Raw genomic sequence first — 11,475 nt, 5'->3', positions numbered from 1 at the left:
CATGTGGGGCATTGAGCATATGTGTGTGGACCGGGTTTTATTCATGTTCGAGGTAGTCTTTAGGATGTGTTATACCTTGTTTGGATACTATGATTCTTGCTATCATGCTTCATATATTTGTATGACCTCGTGAACTTATTGAATCATATTAGATATCATGTGTAGGTTGATTTCCTCTTCAAACCTGATAATTGTTATTTTATGGAGTATCACCTAATCTGAGTTGTAGTAGCATACTTTACACATGCATACACCTTGGCATGCTACTTTTCAGCAGTGTGCGAGTATATGATTTAATATCCATTATTTGTATACATCTATTCTTGTATATGCTTTTTGTGTAATGGGTTGAATTGACAGTACGCGAGTAGCCCGTGCAGGTTGAGTTATCATCGCACGTGAGTGGTCCATACAGTTGTTATATCATGGCACGTGAGTTATCCGTGCAGGGTATGGATAAGGATCCATCCACATAGGGTCGTCCTCTCATGTTTATCTCTTGATGACGTGCATGCAAAATAAGGAAAATTGATCAGTATTTGGTTTTTGTGCATCTTCTCTATATGCAAACACCTTGGATGTATACATGATTTTATCACATATCTTCTTTATATGCTAGTGCTGGAATTGATACATGCCTCTTTATGCATATCTTCTCCATAAACTACTTTGACTGTAGAATGAAATCACAATACATATCTTCTCTATATGTTAACATGTGCACCTTGACTTGATTATTTATGCATATTTTCTCTATATGCAAATGCTGATGATTCATTGGTGTTAGATGCATATCTTCTCTATATGTTGAGCTGTTAAACTTTTATAAGACTTGCACACATATTCTCTATGTGAATTGATTGGTTGTACCTGTATTTCATGCTTAGATTTCAGTACTGTTGTTGTGTACTTGCATATTTATGAATTGAACAGGTTGTTAAGTGAGTATCATTGTTAGTTCTCGCCACTACCTCGCTGATGTTAGTCATGATACTTGCTGAGTACATGGAGTTCATTGTACTCATACTATATTTTGCACTTAAATGTGCAGATTCAAGAGTTGGACCCAACTGAGCATTGTGAGTTGAGCTGTTGCTTGCTGCTGAAACCGAGGTAGATCTGCTTCCTGATCGCAGTCCTTGGCATCTCTTCCTATCTTTCATCCTATTGTTGTTTCAGACAGTATTTTGTATTAACATACTTGTATTTGTACTGTAGAGCTCATGACTCGACGTTACCAGTTCTGGGATTTATGTATTGATTCGGTTTCTATCTATGATTATTTGACTTTGAGACTCATTTAATCTATATTTGTTACTCCCTCCATTTTAATTTATCTGAACCCATTTGACTGGATACGGAGTTTAAGAGAAGAGAGAAGATTTTTGAACTTGTGGTATAAAATGAGGCACATATATTTTGTGTGGCTATAAATCATTGCATAAAGTTAAGTTATTTCTAAATAAGAAAATGGTTCATTCCTTTTGGAACGGACTAAAAAGAAAATAGGTTCACATAAATTTAAACGGAGGGAGTATTATGTTTCATTATTGTTTTATGATTGGCTTGCCTAGAAAGTGAGTTAGGATCCATCACGACCGGTAGTGGTTTGGGGTCGTGACAAGTTGGTATCAGAGCACTAGGTTGCTTAGGTTTCATGAGTCATGAGCAAGTCTAGTAGAGTCTCGTGGATTTATCTTCGAGAGGCTACAAGGCTGTTAGAAAAACTTCTGTTTCTTTCATTTTCTATCGTATGAATTTGTTTATCCCTAAGTTTGAATCTTTGCTCTTCTATTCTATCAGAGATGATGAGGACATGTTCTTCTGGCACAACTGAGCATGCGCCAGTAACCCAAGCCAGGGTCGTAAGAGGCCTGGGTTGAGGCAGAGACAAGGGTAGAGCATACGTCGCGGTTAGAGACTTATTAGAGCAGCTACTATGTATCCACCAGTAGCCCCGATTTAGGAGCAGATTCCTGATTATTTTTAGCCGGTGGGACCATCTTAGGCTCCGGAGGGACCTATTTCTACACCTGGACTCCAGGAGACCTTGGCTCGTATTCTGAGCGTGTACAAGGGTTTGCTTTAGGGGTGTAGATCCCTATTTCTCCAGCTACTTCAAATGCCGGGGGAGGAGCCCAGACTCCCGCTGCATATACACCAGAGCAGCTGGCTTGCGATTATCAGACACCGGGGGTTCTACCTGTGCAGCCAGCCATTGCGGTTCAGCCAAAGATTAGGCCATCTTTGACTGATGAGGAGCAGAAGAGGATATAGTGATTTTAGAGACTTCATCCTCCTCATTTCAGTGGAGAGCCTACCGAGGATGCACATGGTTTTCTTGACTAGTGTCATCAGATTATGTTCACTTTGGGTCTGGTGGATTCGAATAGGGTTGACTTTACTATTTTCCAGTTGTCAGGACCAACATACATGTGGTAGTAGACTTATGGGTTGAGTGAGCCAGTTGGTGCAACACCACTTGCTTGGTCTCAGTTCTCACTTCTTTTCTGGGAGAAGTTATACCATAGACTCGCAGAGATGAGTTGCACAGTGAGTTTGAGCATCCACGCTAGGAGGGCATGACAGTGACCCAGTACGAGATGAGGTTCACCGAGTTAGCTCGCTATACAGTGTTTTTCGTTCCTATTGAGAGTGAGAGAGTCAGGAGGTTCATTGAGGTCCTCAACTAAGATATCCATTATGGGATGGCCTGAGACGTCGAGTTGATACTAGTTTTCACCATTCGGTTGAGATTGCCAGGCGCTTAGAGCGTGTTCATAGGCAGGAGAGAGAGGAGGGGGAGGCCAAGAGGCCCCGTGGTTTGGGTGGTTTTAGTGGTACCTCATCTGGAGGCCAGGAACATCACAGTAAAAGACTGTCCTTTCAGGCCTGCTCAGGCAGCCCATCAAATTTTTATGGTTCTTCAGTTAGCCACAGTTCATATAGTGCTTGCTTAGGCTAGTCATCTTTCAGTGCACTGCCAGCATAGAGTTCATATTGTGCTCTATTTGCTCAAGTTTTGTTGGGCAGATATTCAGGTTCTCAAGGTCAGTCACAAAGTCATCAGCCTCGTCAGAGGAGGAATTGTTTTGAGTGTGGGGACTTGAGTCATCTCAAGAGGGATTGCCCTAGGCTTCTTAGCAGTGTACCACATCAGGGTACCCAGTCCATGGTTCAAGCTCCAACAACTACATCACCCGCACAACCATCTAGGGTGGATCTCAGCCTGTTCCAGGCCGTCCTAGAGGAGGAGGTCAGTTAGGTGGAGGACATGCCCATTGTTATGCATCCCCGAGCAGGCCAAAGGCAGTTACTTAAGATATTATGATCACATGTATTGTTTCAGTGTGCCATGGAGATGCTTCAATATTATTTGACCCTGGTTCCATTTGAAGAGTAGTGACGAGGTCAGGTCAAGACACCTACTAGGATAAGAATAAGAAATTGAACAAGTATAATACAGTCTAAGAATGTAAATGACGAGGCAACAAGGAAATACAACAAGATAGACTGCAGCTGAATTTAAAGCAATAAATGCAACAAGGAAGGAACACATAATAAGGACATCAAGGAAACAATGCGGAAAAATACAAGTGAGATAAATGAGAGATAATAACAAGAATCACAACCGAGGTACCGCCTCATAGTCTCATTTCACAAACACAATCGCAATCTTTCCGTATATCACTACGGGGGCCTTAAATTGAGTTTTGGAAATTATTTTTTCCGAAATAGCTACCCGTATTTTAGCCCACATTATTACATCGCGTGGCTTCAAGTAGTTCCCCTACTAGCACCACGCGTATCAAGCCCCACTTATCTCACCGCATGCGTATCAACCCTTATCCTTATACCACCGTATGCGTATCAATATCACAACATATCACAACTCGCACCTCAAGTGCCCAAATACCACAACTTGCCAAAAGAATAAACAATATCAATGATTCCACAACAATTAGCCCATGGCTCAACCCAAATGCGTACAAGAGTCTCAACAATAGCAATTGAAAGTGAATATCTCAACAAGAATGGTATTTCAACAATTTACAACTTTGCCTCAATGTGATTACAACTTTTACAACTTCAACATCAAAACTCAACAATAAGATATTCCAAGAAATAACAACTTCAAGCAAGGTAACTCAACAGTTAAATAGTTAATAAGGCCTTAAGGAAACAGCAACTTCAACTAAGCACGTAAGGGAAAATAACAAGTAAGAGATGAGACAAGTATCAACAATGTCAAATAACGCATGTAAGGATAGATTAACGATGGTGGATATAACATGTTATGATAATTCAATTAAAGGCATGAAAAAAATCTACATAGCTTAAACCGATAAATTACCACATATAGCATGTGTACCCACTCGTCACCTTGCGTACACGGCTTTCACGTACCACAAATGACTCAAAACAACTCCAATCCTAAGGGGTAATTTCCCCACACAAAGTTAGGCAAGATATTTAACTCAAACAAGCTAACTCAATGCACTAGTAAGCCTTTTTCGCGAATATCATGCTCCGAACGGCTCGAATCTAGCCAAAATAACTTTATACCATAAATACAAACCATAGAAAACTATTTTGGATAATAAAGTTGCAATCGTTAAAGAAAATCAAAAGTCAACTCAAAAAGTCAACCTCGGGCCCTCATCTCGGAACCCGACCAAACTTAAAAAATTCAAACACCCATTCAATAACGAGTCCACCCATACTAATATTATTCAATTCCGACCTCAAATCGACCTTCAAATCCTCAAATTATAGCTTATAAAGTTTTCATAAATTTTCCCAAATTTTCCAACTCAAAACACTAATTAAATGGTAAAAACAATGATGGATTCATGTATAATAATCAAATCTGAGTTAAAATCACTTACCCCGATCAACTCCTTGAAAATCGCTCCAAAATTGCCTAAAGCCGAGGTCTCTAACTCATAAGATAAAAATGAAACAAAACCCTCGATTTGGAAATTAAATATCTGCTGCCCAGTTATTACCTTACGCAATCGCGGAAAAACAAAAGCGATTGCGGAGAACAGATTACTCCAGCTCACAAAATCCTCATACGCGATCATAAGAATCCAACCACGAACGCGATGACCAGTGACCTCCAGTCTACGCGATTGCGCTCAAGGCCACGCGAATGCGATGAACAACACGTGCCTTCCCACAACCCCTCTTCCTTCTACGCCATCGCGATTCCTTAACCGCGTTCGCACTGCACAACATTCCCACCTTCCGCGAATGCATTCCCACCTTCAAATCTTCAACTTTCCAACTTTTGCCAATTCAAGCCAATATGACCTACTGACCTCCAAATAAATATCCGGACATATGCCTAAGTTCAAAATCACCATACGAAACTATCGGAACCATCAAAGCTCCATTTTCTAGCCGTCTACACAAAAGTCAAACTCCGATCAACTCTTTCAACTTAAGCTTCTAACTTTGGGACTAAGTGTCCCATTCCACTTCGAACTTCACCCGAAACTAAACCAACCACCCAAGAAAGTCACATAACTATAATATAACATATATGAGGCAATAAATAGGGAAACAGGGCTAAAATACTCAAAACAACCGGGCGAGTAGTTACACGAACATTTTGCTATATACAGGGCTTTGATTGGCAAAGCAACAACTCGATTTATGCAGGGTTTTCCGATTGGTTGAGCAGACAATTTTCTATATACACGGCTCCGATTGGCATGGAAAAATGTCGTCCTTCTGGATTATGACAAGTTTAGAAATTCCTTCCAACACGAATGTTGTTTCTGGAAGACTCTATCCCGTTGATGTCAATTCCTGGAGATGCCCTTAGTGACATAGCTTGTTGCTGCTGTGATTGCGTCCTAATCTAAATGAACGCATTACAAAAGGCTTTCCTAGGGTTATGATCGAACATTGTTAGGTTGCCTACGTATCCGAACGGAATCACGTCTGAACGTAGTTCGAGGATAATGATAAGGAAATTATGATGATGACCTAGCCTGACTCAGGTAGCCTACGTATCCAAATAGAATCAGGTCAAAATATAGTTCGATTATAATAGATGCAAAATGATAAGAAATTGAAATAAAGTGGCCGAGTCTGACTTAGACTGCCTACGTATCCAAATGGAATCAGGCTAGAACATAGGTCGATTACAATAGATGACTAAATTCGATGTGGATTGCCTAGGTATTCCTACCAAAGGAAATTAAGTCGCGGCATAGTTCCGAATATATAGAAATAATTTTTGGTTTTCCTATTACAAGAGTGGTATCGGACCCTACGTGGGTTGCCTACGTATCCCACAGTGGGAAGTTAGGCCGAGCGTAATTCTGTTACAACCAAACCCTAATTATACTATCTTCAAATGTAGTATCTCTTGATTGCATCTGAATTGATGGGCTTCGTGCTAACTCTTCCGTCCATCTCTACTAGGACAGTTCTCCTCCCGATATACCCGATGGACCACATAAGGACCCTGCCAATTCGGCGCGAACTTTCCCTTGGCCTCTTCCTGATGAGGGAATATTTTCTTTAAAACCAACTGCCCCGGTGTAAATTGTCGAGGTTTCACCTTCTTGTTGAATGCGTTGGCCATCCTATTTTGATATATCTTACCATGGCAAACTGCGTCCATTCTCTTTTCGTGAATGAGCATGAGTTGCTTCTGCCTAACCCGAATCCATTCTGCATCATCTAACTTGGCTTCTGAATAACCCTTAAGGATGGTATCTTGACCTCTGCGGGTATTACAACTTCGGTACCATATACCAACATGTATGGAGTTACCAAGTGGATATTATCTTGGTGGTCCTATAACCCAACAAGGCGAAGGATAATTTTTCGTGCCAGTGCTTGTGGTTGTCCACTATCTTTCATAAGATCCTTTTGATGTTTTTGTTGGCTGCTTAAACTGCTCCATTCATTTGCAGCCTGTAGGCTGTGGAGTTATGATGGACGACTCTGAATTTCTCACAAATCTCCCTCATGAGATCACTGTTGAGATTGGCTGCATTTTTAGTGATGATTGACTCTGGTATCCCGAATCGGCAGGCTATGTTGTTAAGGATGAAATCTGCCACTACTTTCTTCGTGACGACCTTGTATGTAGAAGCTTCAACCCATTTGGTGAAGTAGTCGATGGCTACCAGGATGAAACAATGTCCATTTGCTGTGGTTGGCTCTATAGGTCCAATTACGTCCATGCCCCAAGCGGCGAATGGCCAAGGAGAACCTATTACATTCATGTCCATGCCCCAGATGAAATCCCCGTGAATCTGGCACTAGTGGCACTTTTACACGTAACAGATACTATTGCTCTCTATGGCCATCCAAAATTATCCGGCTCTTAACATCTTCTTGGCCAAGGTGAAACCATTCATTTAAGGTCCACATGTCCCTACATGTATTTCTTCTAGTAATCTGGTTGCTTCAGCAGCGTCTACATATACTAACAGACCCAAGTCCGGGGTCCTCCTGTATAGGACTTCCCCGTTAAGGAAAAAGTGATTTGCTAGCCTTTTGAGGGCTCACTTCTGACCATTGGTGGCGTTCTCTGGATAATCTCTTGTTTGAAGGAACCTTTTGATTTCGTAGTACCATGGCTTACCATCTAGATCCTCATCCACATGGAAACAGTATGCGTGTTGACCCCAAACCTCTATCTCAATAGGGTCGATGTAATTCTTATCTGGATGCTGGATCATGGATTACAAGGTTGCGAGAGCGTCGACAAACTCGTTCTGGATTCTGGGAATGTGTTTGAAGTCGATCTTGGTGAATTTCTTACACAACTCTTTCACACAATGTAGATATGATACAGTAAGATATTGACATTCTTGATAGTCCATTCACCTTGGACTTGGTGTATCAGTAGATCAGAGTCTCATATGACTAGAAGCTCTTAAATGTTCGTGTCGACCGCCATCCTAATCCCAAGGATGCATGCTTCATACTCGGCCATATTGTTAGTGCAAGGGAACCTTATCTTTGCTGATGCCGGGTAATGCTATCCTGATTTTGAAATTAAGACTGCCAATCCCCACTCCTTTAAAATATGTTGTTCCGTCGAAAAACGTTCTCCATCCCGGGTATGCCTCTGCGATATCTTCCCTGATGAACAACACTTCTTCATCCGCAAAGTATGTCGTGAAAGTCTCATAGTCTTTGTCCATTGGGTTCTCTGCAAGGTGGTAGGCTAGTTCTTGTCACTTGGTAGCCTTCTGCATTACGTATACAATATTGAACTCGCTGAGAAGAATCTGCGCCAACTTTCCAGTGGGTATCGGCTTTTGGAAGATGTACTTGAGCGGATCGAGCCGAGATATCAGGTGTGTGGTGTATGCTGACATGTACTGCCTCAACTTCTGGGCGATCCAAGTCAAAGCGCAGCAGGTCCGCTCGATCAAAGTGTATTTAGCTTCACATGGTGTGAAATTCTTGCTCAGGTAATAGATAGCCCGCTCCTTCCTCCCGGTCTCATTGTGTTGTCCCAACACGCATCCAAATGCATTGTCCAAAATGGACATGTATAGTAATAGTGACTCCCAGGTTTGGGGGGAACCAACACAGGTGGATTTGACATGTACTCCTTGATCTTGTTGAAAGCTTTCTGGCACTCTTCTGTCCATTTTGTAGCAGCATCCTTTTTCAACAACTTGAAAATAGGTTCGTAGATTACTATATATTGGGCTATAAATCTGCTAATGTACTTTAACCTGCCAAGTAATCTCATCACGTCCTTTTTGCTCTTCGCCGCTAGTAGGTCTTGAATGGCTTTGATCTTTGAAGGATCCAATTCTATCCCTTTCCTGCTTACTATGAAACCCAATAATTTTCCAGCGGGGACTCTGAATGCACATTTTGTGGGATTCAACTTCAAACAGTACCTCCGCAAACGTTCAAAAAATTTCTTTAGGTCATTCAATTGTTCCGCACTCTTTCAGGATTTGATGATGACGTCATCCACCTATACCTCGGGTTTTTATCAGTTTGATTACTGAAAAGAAAAACTAAGTATAAATGAAGCGATAAATAAGTTTGCAATGATTTTAAGAAAGCAATTCTTTTATTTCATCAAAAGGGAACGTTTAAGCGTTCAAGGAGGCAATTTGACAAAAGAGTACAAGAATGGTTCATGCCTCAATTGACCGTGCTTTTTTTTCAAAATTACTACAATTCCATACTACCAAGACTTTCGGCGAACGAGAGATGGTCTAATGGTCCAATTCTGCAAGTCCTCTTCTGGTTCGGCATCCTGAATGGTCGATGTCTTGATAGCAACTTCATCGCAGCATTCCTTAATCATAGTCACGAACAATCTTCCCATTCCATTAATGATGTCGTCCTCTGGTGTTGAGTTCTGACCCGGATCCGGAACATGCTCTAGCACAAAAGCCTTCTTTCCGAAGCCACCGGTGTATATTTTCCTAGTTGGAGGCTGATACCCTAAGCTAGCTCTAGCCTTCTATCCTCTTGGCTCGATCAGCTCCGTTATCCTACCTAATCGGGATCCCAGCCTGGTCCTTGGTCGGTACCCGTAATTCATCATTTCTCTCATTGCCATCTTTGATCTGTATGGCGACTGCATACCTAAATTATGCTCAATCTTCTCTATCTTCATGGTCTGCAAGATCTCGACCACATGAAAATCGACCCCATCTAATCCTTCTATGAACAAGACTGCATGTTCTAGATAAACTGACTGGCTCCATTCACCGTGAATTACAATATCTTGGCAACCCCACTCGAATTTCATGCACTGATAGAGGGTGGACAAAACTTCCCCTGCCATATGTATCCAAGGTCTCCCCAACAACAAGTTGTATGAGGATGAAATGTCCATTACTTGAAACAATATTGTGAACTCAACTGGTCAAATTTGTAGAGCTAAGCAGATCTCTCCAATGACGTGTTTCTGTAACACATCAAAAGCTCTCACTCTCACATGGCTTTCTTTCACTTATCCCAAATGAATACCCTACTCTACGGAAGATATTGAATTTGGATCCTCCATCAACAAGTACTTAGGATAGCACTTTATCCCCACACTTGATTGTAATGTGTAGGGCTCTGTTATGACCCACGCCCTCTACTAAAAGTTCATCTCTTCGGAAAGTGATCATGTTCGCCTCGACCATCTTCTTGATGGTTGCTGCCAACGCCTCGCTGGTAGTGTTACTTGGCAAACTTACTCCACTTAACACCTTCATCAAAGCATCTTTATGACTGTCGGAACTCATTAGCAGATCCATGATCGATGTATGTGTATCACGCCCAAAACTTGGGGAGCGCGACCGGCGCTCAACCAAGTGAACCCGGCCGAGCAAGCCTATTAGATATCCTTCTATTCAAAATCATCCATGAATAAAGAGATACCTATTTTTGTTAATCAAACAATAAAGTGATCATGTTTGCAATAACAATTTCTTACCATTAGTTACTTCATTTTAAAGTCTCAAATTTCACACACATTTTTCATAGTCTGAAGTGGAATAAGTAATTCAAACACAACATAACTAGTTAGACTTCCCCAGCACCAATATACGACCTACACTATGTCTATGGAACCTCTAATAGATACAGAAGAGTATTATGATAATGGCGCCAACATGGCCCCGGCTATACCTCAAATACAATACACAAAGAACAAAGGATACATGACCCCAAAATAAAGTGGGGCTCACCAAGTCTATTGGGAAGAGAGTGTACCGCTATCACTGATCATTGTCTCCTGCTGTGGAACCACCTGCATCCATTGAAGATGCAACGCCCCCGGCAAAAGGGACGTTAGTACATATGGAATAGTACTAGTATGAATGACAAAATACCCTCTCAATAGAATGATAAATAATTTGAGCAAGTACAATCATAATATCAGTGGAAGCCTCAAACAACATCAAACCTCAAATTAAGATCAAGACAATATTCAAATAAGTTTTCGTATTTTTAAGGTGGGAGGTCTTTAGTACCAATATGCCACCATTCATGATTCCAATATTCACAATACCAATACCTCCATTCTTTTAGCACGGAGTCCGATCATGATCCGATCGGCTAGGCCATCTCATTAGAGACATTAACCACAATCATAATTTTCAGTACAATCACCACCATGTGTGCGGCATGGCGTCCGATCACGACCCGATCGGCTAGGCCGTCTCAATAGAGACATCATCCTTCTTATACCAATCATCTCATTTCATTCTTCTTTCAGATCTTTTCATTTCATTGGCACTAGTGGACACAGTTATAACATCATTCTTGGCACGTCGGCCGTATTTAGTATTCCATACTCACCTTTTCCACTTTCAAACATCATCATCATCATCATCAACAACAACAAGGCATTATAAATCGAAGTTTTTAGTACACATGTGAGCAATTAAGAGTCTTAGGCACATAGAGGTTTTTCATAAAATTTGGCATAATAGCCTTCGTTTGAACTTGACTTGAAGTCGCAACATTATTAAT

General features: G+C 41.3%; 1 protein-coding gene across 1 annotated transcript; it reads right to left on the bottom strand.

Annotated features, from left to right (window-relative positions):
- Nucleotides 1-7,532: 7,532 nt before the first annotated feature.
- On the bottom strand, nucleotides 7,533-9,796 carry LOC142167243 (uncharacterized). The gene is made up of 2 exons (XM_075227401.1): nucleotides 9,566-9,796; nucleotides 7,533-7,700 (listed from the first exon to the last, which is right to left on the bottom strand). Exons 1-2 carry the CDS (start codon nucleotides 9,794-9,796, stop codon nucleotides 7,533-7,535), a joined length of 399 nt encoding a protein of 132 aa, XP_075083502.1.
- Between the last annotated feature and the right edge of the window lie 1,679 nt (nucleotides 9,797-11,475).

Source organism: Nicotiana tabacum, chromosome 12 (assembly GCF_000715075.1).
Source record: "Nicotiana tabacum cultivar K326 chromosome 12, ASM71507v2, whole genome shotgun sequence".
Classification (NCBI taxonomy): Eukaryota; Viridiplantae; Streptophyta; class Magnoliopsida; order Solanales; family Solanaceae; genus Nicotiana; species Nicotiana tabacum.
Note: the sequence above shows the minus strand (reverse complement) of the source record. Positions and strands in the feature narration are given on the sequence as shown.